Consider the following 14,957-nt stretch of genomic DNA (forward strand, 5'->3'; position numbering starts at 1 on the left):
AGTGAGGTGGGGAAGTGGTCACTGCCATATGGGTCAGTTCCCACACCCCACTCGAGAAGAGGAAAGAGAACTGCGGAGCCAATCGCCAAGTCAAGACATGAGTATGTGTTGTGTCCTATGTTATGGTATGTAGGCTGTTTACTGTTGAAAAGGCATGCTCCTGAAGATGTAAAGAATTTCTCTATGAGGCGACCTCGGGCATCCGTGCGAGAAGAGCCCCAAAGAGTGTTGTGAGCATTAAGGTCGCCTGTCAGGATGTATGGTTCGGGCAGCTGGTCAACCAGCGCCTCGAAGTCAGAGCTTAAAAGTGAAACATCAGGAGGAATGTATATGGAGCATACCGTTATCAACCTATTAAATATTATCGTTCGAATTGCCACAGCCTCCAGGATAGTGTTCAAGGTGACAGGGTGGCATGCTAAGGATTTGCGGGCGATTATGGCCACACCGCCAGAAGAGTGTGTGCAGCCAACCCTGTCCTTTCTGTATACCAGGTAACTATTCAAGAAATTTGTGTTCTTGGAATTCAGGTGTGTTTCCTGAACACACATTACACTTGGCTGATTAGCATGCAGAATCTCATAGACGTCGTCAAGATTATTTAGAAGGCCTCTGCAGTTCCATTGAACGATATTTTCTCTTCCCATTATTATGTATTAGAGCTACTGGAGTGTGACTATTTATGTAGGTTCTTTCGGGGCTTGGACTCTTGGACGGGGTTTCTTTACCTCCTCTGGAGGTTTAGATGGAGGGACCCGTTCCTTCCGCTGCGAAGCAGACAGGAAGGGTCCCACATCCAAGTCATCATCTGATTTGGAAGGGGTACCCGGCGTACCGGACCCCCCGGACCTGGCACCCTTTGCGGTGCCCTTCGTTTTGGCCGCGACCGCCGAGGGCGTCAGGAGCGCCCCGGGTGGCACAGGCGGTGCGGCGGAGGTGGGAACTGCTGCGGTTTCCTCCAGCTCCATCTCCTCCGGGCCCTCGCATGTGCTTCGGGCCGGTGGAGAGGAGGAAACAGAGGGTGCAGCAGCATCCCCAACGGACGTGGATGCCACCACAGCCGCTGCTGACTTAGCAGGCGGTGCGGTGGCGGGTTGGGCCGCCAGAGGCAACCCAGGGGGGGGGCGGGGGCGGGACCAAGTCCGACTCGCGGTACTGGGTCCCCGCCGAAACCAGACGCCTCTCCGCCCCCCGGCGAGCTGCGTCGGCGTACCTGCCCAGAGGGAAGGAGGCGAACCTCTTCCGTGCCTCTGGGAAGGTGATGTTTTCGTTGACTTTCAAGGCAATGATTTGTTTCTCTTGTTTGAACTTTTCACAGCTCCTAGAATAGGCAGCGTGTGGTCCCTGGCAGTTGGCACAGGTGAAGTTCTCGGATTTACAGTTGTCAGTTTGATGATCATGTGCTGCACATTTTGCGCACGTCAATTTACCACGACAAGACGTTGTGCCGTGCCCAAACCGCTGACACTTGAAACAGCGCCGTGGGTTTGGCACATAGGGTCGGATTGGACATCTCAAGAAACCTGCATTGACCGACTCAGGAAGGCTAGAGCGGTCAAGTGTCAAGATTATGTGCTTAGTTGGAATTATTTCATCATTTCGGCGTATGGTGATTCGCCTCACTGCTGTCACGCCCTGATCTCGGAGGCCCTCGAGCAGATCTGCTTCAGTCTCATTCATTAGATCCCGATCAGAGATCACGCCCTGGCAGCTATTGAGGCTGCGATGGGGCGTGATCTTGATGTCAACATCTACCATGCGCGTTTGCTTGAGGAGGTTAGAGGATTGCTGTTTGTTTTCAACTTCTATCAGAACTTCTCCCGTTGTGAGTTTCTTAGCCTTGTAGGACTTTCCGACAAGGCTTTCAAGAAACTTGGAGATTAGAAACACAGACTGGGAAGTGATTGGTTTTGCCTTGTCAACAGATTCCATGATCAGAAAGCGCGAAAAATTATCGGGCTTTCGGGAAGAGATCGATTGCAAAGGAGGAAAAGAAACTTCGGTGCGGCCCCTTTTCGGGGGCCGATCACGTCTGGGGGGGGTTTTGAAGATGCCATATGATACATTGGAAAGCAGGGAGACGGGGGTACTTTCTCCTTTGACCTTACCCTGGTAGTCAAAGAGGTCCCGGAGCTCCCTGCCTGGTAGACAGGCAGGGAGCCCATCGGCCGGAGCTTGACCAAGGCTCCGACGGCCACCATTCGTGGTTTCTAACCCTCCACCTATAAACACATTGCCACGGTTGGATCCAGCGTATGTTTGGGGGCTCGGGGTCCGCGGTATCGCCAGTACCGTCACCAAGATTGCTCAAGGTGCCCCGTGCGGGGCCGGCTCACCTGGACACCAGCCGTGCGGGCCCAACAGCGACGTGCTGCCGGGGTACTGCATGGAGTACGACAGCTGCTGGCCCGTGGCAACGGGTGCTCCCACCGTGTGGCATTGCGTATCTACAACAGCATGGCCACGTCGGCCGTGCTGTACGCGCTGCCGCTGGTGACGCTAAAGCGCCGCCGGTGGGGGGAGCTGGAGCTGGACCAGCGCCGGGCCATCCGACTCTGCCTCGACCTCCCCAGGTACTCTCCCGTTGCAGGCACCTACACCGAGGCGGCCACTTGGACCATCGAGATGCGGGCCCTCCAGACGGGTCTGCGCCACATCGATCGGCTGCAGAAGTCCCTGGATGGGGCCGCCCTGCTGCAGCGGTTCCGTGGCCGGCCCAACTCGCAGATGGGCACGCTGCTGAAGCTCTACGAGGAGAACATCGTGGTGCCGCAGCGGCCCCGTCTGGAGCCGCCTCTGCCTGGCACGGGGGAGGCCCTGCAGATCGCCACCAAGCTCCCCGGGGTACGCAGCAAGCGCACCACCCCACACGCGGCCATCTACCAGGAGGTGGCTACCCTGCTGCACGAGGGCGCCAGCGGACGCCTACATGTCTACACAGACGGCTCGGTGCTGCCCCACACGGGCACTGCGGCAGCTGCCTGCACGGCTCCTGCGCTGGGCGCCAGCCGAACGTGCCGCCTGCCCTTCCCTGCGTCGTCAACCACTGCAGAGCTGGCTGGCCTGCACCTGGCTGCGGACCTGCTGCTGGAACGGGCGGGCCAGGACAGCCAGGCTTTGGTCCTGACGGACTCTCGGCCAGCTCTGCTACGACTGCGGGAGGCAGACCAGCCGTCCAGCTCCTGCGGGCATGTAGAAACATCGTTCGCTGCCAAGCTCCATGCGGTTGCCTCTGGCGGCTGCAACATCCGCCTGCAGTGGCTGCCGTCCCACATGGGGATCCCGGGGAACGACGCCGCCGACGCCCTGGCCAAAGGTGCCCACCAGCCAGTCACCCCTGTCTCCCAGGACGTCACAGAATTCGACGCTGCACGCCAGCAGCTCGCCAAAGTGGCCCTTGCCATGCACCCAGACCGCCGTGTGGTGAGTGGCCAGACCCCTCGGGTCCTCCCGGGGCGTCTGAGCAGGGACGTCCGCAGCCTGCTGCTCCGGCTGCGGCTGAATTGTGTTGACGTGGCAGCCCGACTGCACCGCCAAGGCCGCCGCTCCTCCCCACCTGTGCCCACTGTCCCGAGCCTGAGACGCTGGAGCACCTGCTTTGCTCCTGCCCGGAGTTTGCGGCACACCGGGGAGTGCTGCAGACTTCGCTCCGTCTTGGGCTGCCCCACCAGCGCCTGGAGAACCTGCTACACCCAGCAGGCCCCGACGCCACCCGCCGTGATGTCTTCCGCCTCCTGCTGGCTTACTTGGAGGCTACAGGACTTGCTCAGCGCCTATAGACAATAGTCTGCTGGACGCGCCATTGCTGCTGCTTCACGGATATTCACGTCGAGGCTCCTCGCTCTTGTTGCTCGCCTACCTACCCTTTTATCACTCCCTTTCTCCTCTAATCTTTATATACCCCTCCTCCCCCTCCCCCCGCACTGGGTTGTATGCAGGTGAGCCCCCAGCTGGGCTCAATATCCCCAGTGCATATCCTTTCCTTTTCACTCGAACCACTTCGTTAGTTAGTTAGGGGCTCGCTCGCGCGCGCGCGGTCTGGCCAATCAGGGGCTCGTAAGTGACCTTCCGAAAAACGGCGAGCGAGGGCCCTCGCCATGCTACGCCATTTTGAGATATCGCAAAATACGCACAAAGAAACGACCTTCAAAACGCGTCCAAGATGGCTGCCGCCAGTCGTCTCCTTCGCGCATGGCGCGCGCGCGAAGTTCAAGCATTTCTTTCCCGATTTTCGACAATTTGGGGTCACCGTCATGTTTACAAAGTTGATTTTTGGACCCTTTTCGATCGAATTCAGCGGTGAAACTTTTAGAGTAGGTTCTTGAAGTTACAAAAGCTTCAAAACTGTATTTTTCTCAAAACGCGTTTTTTCGCGATTTTTGGTCATTCTAAGACCCGCGTCCCCCCTGAAATGGACCACCAAGCTACCACGTTGATCTTAGACAGCCCATTCAAATGACTATATGGCTGAAGCCCAAATGACTAAAGCCATCGATTCCACATGGGTTTAAAGAAACTTAATTTAATTTAGGGTTTCACACTTCCAAGCTACACTTTGGCTATCGGGCAGGCATGGTGGGGTGCATTGCCCTAACGTAGCCGGAGTGGTCACTGTGAGGGCAAAGCAAACGGGGCCCAGCCATGACGGATGGAGCAGACGGGGCTATACACGATAGTTTCGTTCCTGTACATCTTTATTTCTGCATTTACAGGTTACAATTGCAGCAGAAATTGAGTGCTTTATTGTGGTAGAGGGGGGGAACAATGCTTCTCCAAGGTGGCGCAGCAAAAAAACGGCCAGGTCCTCCTTTTCGTTTACACGGCACGTTCAGTTTTTCAGTTCAGTTTTCATGTCGTGAGAATTCCTGGGAACCACCCAGCACCCTACACGACTGAATTCGTCGCATGACATCAAAGCGCCCATGCGCACACAGCGCGTCGGATCGATGCCATTTCCACTGCTAGAGTCCCACGTTCAACAAGTGAACCCTCCGAGGCTAAGGAACAAGCTTCCAGATTTTTGGGCCCAGTAATGGTTAACCGGTCAAACGGTCAAAAAGTGGGTTTCTTGACTCATCGGACCTCTTCACTCGCTCGATCTTTCAACAAATTAGACCTTTTCACACGTCTAAGCCGAGTAAAGAGGTCCAATATTGGACCTTCTGACTTATTGGATCTCAGACTACCCTTTGACTCATTGCACCTGATGCTTGGATGTGCAAGCATCTAGCACCTGCAGAGCTCTCTTTCATCATTATTGCAAGACCATGCATTCATTAAGAGAGATCTGTACGGTTCTAGCATCATGCCTATGTTAAATAATTTACTTTTATTCTTTTGCATGTCTGGAGGAAAAAGCTGCCCCAGGCCCACTAGTGTGTCTTCTGTTTATATTTTCCCCTGTCAATGAGGCGCGATCTTGCTTTGTCGAAAGCGAAGCAGTTTATAATGCTGGTCACACAGTGTGTTGCGGCATCAGGGACGCGACCAATGGCACAGTGAGCATTGAGAATTGTCTGGACATTATCACCTGCGGAAGCACGTTTGGCATGTTGCATTTGAAAAGGATGTCTAGTGTAGTGGTGTTTGCGAAGGACGTAAGAAGCACCGGCAGCATCACTGTACGAAAGAAGTTTATTGTACACAACACATCAAATATATACATAAAAAACAGACGCGCCCCCTGGGGGTGAAAGAACACAAAGTAAAACCGAAACTGAATTTAACATGTAGGTGTAAATATATATTTCTGGAATTAATCAAATTGTTATCCTTGTGAAATATCTCGTTTGCATTTTAGCTAGCCAATGTTTCCCGAACGCAGTGTTCAATGAGAGAGGCTGATTAAAGGCCTTTAATTTGTGCGCGTGATGATGAAGGGACACTAGGCGATGTTATTAGTTTAAGATAATAATTGCACACCTTTGTTTGCAAAAGTAAAAACAGCTGCATTGCATTTTGTGCATCCTGTGCAGTCATTACAAACTTTGCTTCACCAAATGCATGCAAATTGTACTACAACGAAAATCTGCTGACTGTATGCCTCATGCGGTGGTGCTGTCTTGCATTTGCACAGTTTCAGGGCAATCAGCAAGGCCCCCCAGGGGGTCAGCAGATTCTGAATGCCCGTTCTACCAGATGCCTTAGGCTGCCTGCCAGTTGACCAGCCTCATGGAGGAGTTGGCGAATTGAAGATATGCCATTTGAATGGCTCAGTCAGCTACAAAAACTGAGCAGTGATCTTTGACATGGTGTTAACCTTCCTAGGTAACAGACATGTGAAGTCAACAGCAAAACTTGAATTTTCTTTGAAAAGCCAAATATGTCAAGTGCCCAAATGACATATATAGTAAGGGCAACAGCATGATCTAGGGCAGAAGGTTTTGTTGTGCACAGGCATTTTATACTCAACACGACCTATATGTACTCGAATGCCAATAAACCATACGATAATTGGCCCTCTCATTCACAAAGTTTATTGCCCGAAGTTGTGACAAAAAAAACATTACATGCAATGCTTCTGCACACAGGAGCAAATGCAAAAAATGAGATTTTCTGTACTGCTGCTTTTTTTATTCAGGTGGAAGTTGTTGAGGGGGCCCCTGAAGATGCAGACGTGCTTGCTGTGGGCATTGAGGTGCACAGCAGCTGCAGCAGTGTGCTCGAGGGTGGCAGTCCCGGGCCCAGCATCGCTGAATGCAACAGTGGCAGCAGGCACATCTGCAAGTGTTGCAGGGCCAGCCAAAGGACGAAAACGTTCATACAATGCTGGGCTTGATTGCGTCGTCCAGCTTCTGGAGGAGTCCAAGCAGGCGGGAAAGCTGCGCCAAGCTGAGCTGAAGATGCCCAGGCAGGCACTGCACCTGCAGAAGCAGTCTGTTGACCTCCAAAGAGAGATGAACGGCATCATGGCGCAGTATTTTGGTAATACAGATTAAACTGCTGCGTGTACTTGCAGAATTTACAACTTTCTCGTAGAAATGTGTTTGCTATGGCACGAGTTGTTGTGAAGCTTGTTGGCAACAGCGACAACAGTATTTGGTGTTGCCAGAGTCAAACAAACAGCTAAAGGTGACGAATAGCGGGAGGGCTGCTTTATATTTAGCACTAAGCAAAGGACAGCGCCGCAGCCCCTTTATGTCAGTCTGTCACTGTGGTGATATGGGTGCTTGCATATATGGTTGAAAGCATTGCTTGCAAGCACAGTATGGTTTGACATCACAGCTCAGGCTGTGTACTTAAGCCAGACAATGTGTGAAAACTCGTAGTTCACGGCGTCGACACCACCATGGTCGTGCCATTACATCATGCACACCTTCTACGACGACACTGCCTTGCTAATACACACAGAAACTGGATGCCAAAACGCGGCCAAAATGTGACGCCTTCCCGCTGCCAGTCTTTGCTTCTGCAACAACATCTTTATTGCCAACGTGTGCAGCTGTGCCTTTTTCTCTGCCAATAAATTTTAGTAATGCGTAAGCACTAACACGAACTCTTCCTCACGACTGCGGCCGCAGGTCAGCCTGCTTAGAGCCAATTCAGAGGATCGCGTGCACACACAGATTTCTAAAGGAACACCACTCTAAGAACAGGAGCGCGTTATTACATGTATGACAACGCTACACTTAAACTTTTACGCAAACACAAAAAGACACAGGGCTTGAGCCATACTGATCAGTACTGCCAACCAATGAGCAGCAACAAAACGACCGGCTTTGGATTGCGGTGGATGTGAACGAGCTGTTATAATATTTCCTTTATTTTCCATCCTTAGAGGTGGGGAAGGCAAGGAAAAAAAGCTGTGCAATCATCCACGGCCGGGCCAGAGCGCCGGTGCGCGCTGCGTTGATATTAGAGAGTTTTAATATAGCGGGCGCTAGCGTTTAGCGCGCGCAAAACATTGCGCTTGCGCGCCGTAAACGTTTTTCGCCAAACACGTTTTTAGTTTAGCATCCGCTAATAGCATTTCAACTGGATGTACGTTCATAAAAGTTGGGCTGCTTAGAATAGTTGCCAGCGCCATCTAGGAAGTAAAACGATAACTGTAATTTAACGAGCCAACCAGCCAGCCGATACGAGCGCGAGCCAAGCCTAGCCGGCGACGAGGCGACGGAATTTGTTTCTTCTATTGCTCACTCACGTTGCTTGGTGGTGCCTCAGCTATGCCACAAAGTATCTTGTGCGACAGGCGCTATCTGTCAATTTTTTGTCAATGTCGCCCTGTCGCCCTGTCAATGGACAGGGCGACAGCTTGTGTGACAGGATTTATTTGAAGGCGATAACCTGTATGAGTATTTTCGGCTCAAGGCCGAACGGCATATGATCAGTACCGGTCAAAAACCGGTCTGCTGGACTTCGCCGCCATCGATCCGGTTGTGTTCAGACAACAGTTCCGATTCGCAAAGGAAGACTTCAACGACCTGTACTGCAACCTGCGTGTGCCAGATGTTGTGACCAGTGCGCAGGGTGTGCGAGTGCCCGGGCGTGAGGCCCTGTGCATCGTACTGAGGAGGCTCGCTTACCCGAACCGTTAGTGCGACCTGGAGCCGATTTTCGGCCGCCACACCTCCATGATGTCAAGTGTGACGAGCCTGCTCCTGACAGACATTGCGGGCAGATTCAGGCACCTCCTCGAAAACATGAACTACAGTTGGCTGTCTGCCGAAGGTCTGGAGTGCTTGTCGCAAGCGAGTATTCAGATACTTTCGCTTATACTTTCAACGAAACATACCTATACAACGATCTCTATGTAACTCGAACTGTTTGTTTGACTAACGTTTCATGTGTCGCAGGATATTGTGGCCGTGGTTATTTTATATGCAGACTTACGAAATTAGTTATTGCTACTTTTGCCGGAAGCCTCCACAGAATTTTCGGTACTGCAATGCAACCCGCGATTTTTCTCTTGATCTTTAATATCAGTAAATGTCATTGCAGGCTGTGGAGGACAAGGGAGCCCGTCTTCCAAACTGCTGGGGCTTCATTGATGGAACTGCGCGGCCAATAGCTCGGCCGAAGCACAATCAGCAGGAGTACTTCTCTGGGCACAAAAGGTGCCATTGCCTAAAATATCAGGCAATCATGTGCCCAAATGGAATCGTGTGCAAACTCGATGGACCCCATCAGGGCAGACGCCATGACTCAGGTGAGCATCAACTATAGTTTGTGAATGACAGTTTAATTGTATCAGATGGCTCACTTTGTGAGTTCACCTAAACAAAACACTTATCACAGCATTAAAGCGAGTCATTGCTCCTTTAAAGAAGAACAGCTCTACCCCATTATTTGTCCCTTTGAGTTTGGTATAATATACCAATATATTCCCGCATTGTCGTTGCACAAGTAATGTCATGTGAACGCCCTCATTCCTCAGGATGATACCATTGCTCCTATCGTACTTATCTTTATTGCCCGTTGGCCTGACCGAAGTTTTCCTACAAGGCACTCGGTAAGGTTTCACTTCTCTGCCCCATAAAGCAGTAGGCATTGGTTGTCTTTCCAGTGGTAGGCGACAGCTGTTCAGTTAGCCCTCCCAATTATCGAAATCAGTTACAACTGCCTTGAATTGCCAGAAGCCCCTCCCCCCCCCCCCCCTTTCGTTTCCCTGTTTCACGAAGTATGCACCTTGTTTTGGCCGGCTGATCAGCCTACATGTCTGTTCGAAATAGACACAGCTTAAAGTTGTGGGGATCCTGGCGCCCGAGCGCGGCTCTTTTCCCCCTTTCTCCTTCGTCTCCTTCGAGTTGCTGGCTCGTCTCGGCGCCGCTGTGTAGAGCCGAGCCGTCTTCTAAAACTCCTGCAACCGTTGCGGCGATAAAACACTGTCACGCAGCGGGGGCTCCGCCCTGGTGTTGGAGCTAACCTCACCTCATTGGCCCGTTTGAACGATGCCCGAACACCACCCTCGCCAGGACGCGAACGCGCGCCCTGCGCGGGGGTCCGTTCGGGGAGACGCTCAGGAGGACAGCCGAAGGTGCGTAACTATTTTCTCACCGCCCGGTCGCAGCTCTTTTGCACCGGCTCTAAGCCGCTAGCCCTTCCGGCTGCCGGCCCGTGCCTTCGGTTGATCCTCAGTCCGTTCACTCACATATTAGCCGTACCTGACACTCGACGATCGCGCCGTGCGGTACGTGCCTGGGAACGGAAGGACAGTGTCTTTCTATTGCGAGCCCATCGGCCAGCACCCCAGATTTTGCCCTTATTGCTGAGCCCACCGGTTCAGCGCGCCGAGGACGCGCACACTTGCGCGTGGCGCCAGATCGCCCATCGTCCCTTTCCACCCACGGGGATGTTGAACTGTAACTGAAGGGGTTGGCGCGAATAAACGCCTTCTGACGTACTACACTGGGCTTATTCCTTTGTCGCCCTCTACTCCACCTGCCCAACAGAGGCGGTGTTGAGCTGGCGCGACGGCGTCTCAGTTCCGTGAGCGTTCTCAAATAGCTCGAACCCGCGGTGGCTCCTCGCAATGTGCATGAGTGCATGCCTTATGCAATGCTAGGGTGGTGCATATTGTGAGGTAGACATGAATGCCTGCCTTGTTCAAAGCTAGCGTTATGCATATTGTGAGGTAGAGAGACCACAAACTGGCGCCCAACGTGGGGCCATTGGCTCATTAGCCTTTGGCCGCTAATTAAACTGAGTACGCAACCGGAATCAGTCTTGATGCTTATCCGCTAGCGGTAGCTGCTACGGGGACGAGGCGACTGCCCCTCCGTACGCGAGTGTGCGTGCACCCCTCGTTAACGCAGCCCCACGGGGCAGTGCGACGGTTCAACCGCGCCCCACTGGAGCGGCGGTATACGTATTCCGGGAGAAAGGCCACAGCCGCCACTCGGAGTAGTGCACGCGAGATATATGCTTGTTGCCGTCCCCTGAGAGTAGAGCACGAACGTGGTAGTTGACGCGCTATCTCGTGCTTCGTAATATATCGAGATTCATTGTCCAAGTGTGACTTTAGCCGGCGGCGCAAAAGCGCGTGCCAGTAAAGGAGGCAAAATTGACAGCCGTTCAGTGGAGGAAGAGGGCCCAGAGTTGAGAAAGAGCGCGCGGACACCCCGCAGAGAGGGGCAGGCGCTTTTCGCGAACTCCATGCCGCCGGAAAGCGGACGGGCCTCGGCTGTAAAATCAGGAGGGGGAAGCGATGCCCGTTGCAAGGCGGTTGTATTGAGCCGAAAAGAGCTAGTAGCCGGCCAGCAGAGTGACCCGTTTGTCGCTGGATGTGCGACGGTCTCTGGGAGACAATTTTTTTTTGTTTGATTTTTTTTAGACGCCGAGACGTAGCTTGTCCTGCTGCGGGCGTGCGCCGAGATGCTACTTGTCTTGTAGCAGGCGCGGGAGGGGGGCTGAAGTCAGCGTGTGTTGCCGACGCCCCGGGGGACTCATTTCTGCTGGACGGTGAAGGACTCGTGCTTAAATACGTAGCCACCGATGATGAGGCAATTAAACCATTCAATGTGGTAACCCCCTAAGTCTGAGTTGCGCACTTCTGCGCTAACCTCATGACGAACCATTCGCCGGGCATTTAGGCGGCTCCAAAGTTTTGGTAAACTGAGTCGCTCCGTGACCTGGCCCGGGACGAAGCGAGATCATTTCACTGTTGCCGGTCCTGCCATGTCTGTGAAACGGCGAGGGCGCGCGGTGGGAATCCGCCTGGAATTGTGAAGCCATTTGATAGTGTGCGTCCATGGCAGGTAGTTGCTTGCGACTTGAAGGGACCTTTGCCGAGAAGCAAGCAGAGCTATTACTTATACGGTGTCACGGGCTGACTATTTGGCGCTAGAGCACAGTGGCTCTGCGCGGTGATGACAAGGCACCCACGCTTATCCAGGCTTCTCTCGGCCAGTTCATCAATATAAATTCGCGAAGAGGTCACCTCAGTAATTATAGCACGCTAAACGGCAGGTACTTTCGCCGCCCGTGCAGACTTCACTTCTTTCAGTCTCAGTGAGCGCGGCCGCCCTGGCCGCCCCAGCCCATTGTGTGTGGTCAGTTCCCGCTACCCTCCAGCAAGTTGTAAGCAAATGTTTCTCTTTTTGTTCGGTTTGCAAGAGTGTGCATGTTACGGGGCGTTGTTTGTAGTGTCATCGTGTTCCATTTTATGCCTGCTGAGGGCGAATGGTGTTTTGTCTGGGTGACTGTTTTGTGCGCTCGCTTTAGCGTACTGCAGGATGGAGTTGTGTTGACCATTTGTATATAGCGTGTAGCGTGAAGGCATTTTCTTTTTTTGCTTTTTTTTTTACATGGTTCTGTATGGTCCGAGTGGTTGGCCTTGCTGAAGGCGTTAAGTGTTACTTTTTTTGTGCAGGATGCAAAGTAGTGTTTCTTTTCTGTGTTTTTTTTTTTGTTATTTGTTTGGGCACAGGAACCCTCCTTAGTCTGTGCATGTAGGACGAAGTATGTACTATGGTTCTTTTTATTTACTTCTACGTAGCGAGAAAGGCTAGCATTCTTTTGGAGTTGCTTCTTTCGGGGCGTACGGTGTTGGCGGGAGAGCGAGGGTAAGAGGGTGATAGCTCGGTCGGTCTTCGAGGACATCCCCTGCTCCTCGCGCGCGGGGTTCGAGAAGTAATGGGCTTGTTTTTGAAAGTGTCCGATTTCGGCCGTCCGCGGCCCCTGTGTTCGGGCGAGCAGCGCGTACTGGAGGCCGTTGCGTGAACTGTGTGAAGTTGGGAGAGCAGGCCAGACCTTGGGGGACCATATACTCAATGCCAACGGGAGGTTGTGTTTTCCTGGAAAACGCGGGCCGGGCGTATGCTACGAGTGGGGCGCACCGCGTTGTGGCGAAGGAACTTGGCCCTGGTGGCACGAACACTGTGACACGCATGTTGTGCGGGTATTCGTGAGTGCGTGTGGTGTGTGCTTCTGCCGGCTTCAGCGAACCCAATGGTGCATTCCGCGAGTGGCTTCGGCTTCGTCCGGTGCGGGCCGCCGTCACGTGGTGTCTCGTCGGTGTGGTGGAGGGTCCGCAGGTGCCCGTTTCTGGAACTTGACCGAGCCCGGAACAGTTACGCTGACTATGGGGGTTCAACGGCATGTAAGGCTGGCGAATGCAGCCGGGCTGCCCGGCACCGACGAGAGCGGGACTGGCGGCCGGTTGCGAGCTGCGGAAGAGGTGCCCTCTTCAGATGTGGACAATGTGGTGCCATATCGGAACTGCACCATGCGTCATCGGCACCACGGCTGTCGTCCGGCAGCTGCCTCGCTCGCACTGGGCGGCAGCCACCACCAGCGTCGGGTCACCGCTCTTTGGCGGGGAACCCACCGGGTTCCACGCGAGGTCTACACATGAGCAGCGCCCTCGCGGTCATCATACCTGCCGGCTGGCTGCTCAAGCCGCATTTCCTTCTGGCTGGTACCCCCCCTTCACGGAGCTGCTGTCTCGACGCTACGGTGAGGTCGTTCCGGCACTGGCGCCCACCATCTTCCTTTCTTGACTGACCACAACGGACGTTACCCCTAAAAAACTTTCGTGCTCCCAACCGCAGAACTTTGCACAAGCCCCGCGGAACTGAGTCTCCTGAATTTGTATAAATATTATTTTCGTAGCTCAGCGTAGTTTCTAGCATGCCTGTGCCTTCTCTTTTGCGCTAATTCTTTGTCGTCGTAGTGTGTTTCTTTCTTTTTTTTTGTAATCCTATGTTGCATAGTGTCGTCCTGCATGTATATATTATTACCCTTATTGTTATTATTATAGTATCGCATTGATTGTAATTGTACATTTCAATAGCTTCATTTTGTGCATGCATGTGGAACCAATTACTATGTATTATGTATCTCAGTGTCGCGTGTAGTTTTCCGGTATGTATCATTTGTGCTGGAGGGGGGGGGGGGTAGTGTTGTTAGTGTAGTTTGTAAATATTTTGTATGGGCTGGGGACTGAGACTGCCCTGTGCATGCATTCTTTTCTACTCTTTGCCGTCTTTTGCATGCCTGGGCGATGGCCGGTCAACTCTTCTCAGACCGGCGAGGGCATTTAAGGAGAGGGGAGTGTGGGGATCCTAGCGCCCGAGGCCATTGCGCGATCACTGGGTTTGTGCCATCACGCGGCGCTTTTCCCCTCTCTCCTCCGAAATTCCGGCTCGTCTTGGCGCCTCTGTGTAGAGCCGAGCCGTCTCTCAAACTCTTGCGTGAGGTGAAGCCTGCAGAGACCGTTGCGGCGATAAAACACTGTCACGCAGCGGGCGCTCCGCCCTGGTAGCGGAGCTAACCTCACCTCATTGGTCTGTTTGAACGAGGCCCGAACCCGACTCTCGCCGGGAGGCGAACGCGCGTCCTGCGCGGGGGTCCGTTCGGGGAGACGCTTCCAGGACGCCGAAGGCGTTGGCCGAAGGTATGTGACGCTTTCTTTACCAGCCGGCGGCAACTCTGTTGCGCCGGCGAAAGCCCACCAGCCCTTCCGGCTGCGGCCCGTGCCCAAGGCTGCTCCTGTTGTCCCTACGCCTGCATATAGTAAGGCCGTACCTACCACTCGACGAACACGCCGTGCGGTACGCGCCTGTGAGCGAATGGGCCCCGTCTCCCTCGCTGCTGCGAGCCGATCCGGCCAGCACGGCGATGCGCGCGCGCACAACGTGCGTGCACCCCGGAATTTGCCCTGTCAGAAGAGCCCACTGGCTCTGCGCCGACGAAACGTGCGCACTTGCGCGTGGCGCCCCATCGCCCCTTTCACCTAACGGGAAGTACGTACCTGTACAGTAAATTGTGTAATTGGGACTGTAAAATATGTGATTAGAACGTCAGTGTAAAATAAACGTCTTCCCTCCGTACCCTGGGCATATTCCTTTGTCGCCCCCTTCTCCACCTGCCCAACAGAGGCGGTGTTAGGTTGGCGCGACGGCGTTTCAGTATCGTGAGCGTGCTCAACTAGCCCGAACCCACGGTGGTTCCTCGCAGTGTGCATGAATGCCTGCCTTGTACAAAGCTAGCGTTATGCATATTGTGAGGTAGAGACA

General features: G+C 53.6%; 2 protein-coding genes across 7 annotated transcripts in view; one reads left to right on the forward strand and one right to left on the reverse strand.

The window, feature by feature from the left end:
* LOC144153302 (uncharacterized) overlaps positions 1-3,779 on the forward strand; it is a 28,998-nt gene extending 25,219 nt beyond the window's left edge. Inside the window, exons 5-6 of the mRNA XM_077684954.1 lie at positions 2,365-3,558; positions 3,672-3,779. Of these exons, the coding sequence (XP_077541080.1) occupies positions 2,365-3,558; positions 3,672-3,779 (1,302 nt within the window). The remainder of the gene's footprint in view (positions 1-2,364; positions 3,559-3,671) is intronic.
* Positions 3,780-5,615: 1,836 nt separating this feature from the next.
* Positions 5,616-14,957, reverse strand: part of LOC144152261 (uncharacterized) — an 89,318-nt gene continuing 79,976 nt past the window's right edge. For 4 of the 6 annotated variants that reach the window (XR_013319121.1, XR_013319123.1, XR_013319122.1 and 1 more), the window contains one exon: positions 6,578-6,863. Coding sequence is in view for 3 of the 6 variants with exons in the window: in XM_077683493.1 (XP_077539619.1) it covers positions 6,759-6,863 (105 nt within the window). In the remaining 3 variants the exon portion in view is untranslated. Of the gene's footprint in view, positions 6,864-14,957 lie in introns of all 6 variants that reach the window. The other 2 variants (XM_077683492.1, XM_077683494.1) reach the window with 1 other exon arrangement.

The sequence above is a fragment of the Haemaphysalis longicornis genome, unplaced genomic scaffold (assembly GCF_048455015.1).
Source record: "Haemaphysalis longicornis isolate Haplotype H1 unplaced genomic scaffold, Haemaphysalis longicornis Haplotype H1 scaffold_9, whole genome shotgun sequence".
Taxonomy (NCBI): domain Eukaryota; kingdom Metazoa; phylum Arthropoda; class Arachnida; order Ixodida; family Ixodidae; genus Haemaphysalis; species Haemaphysalis longicornis.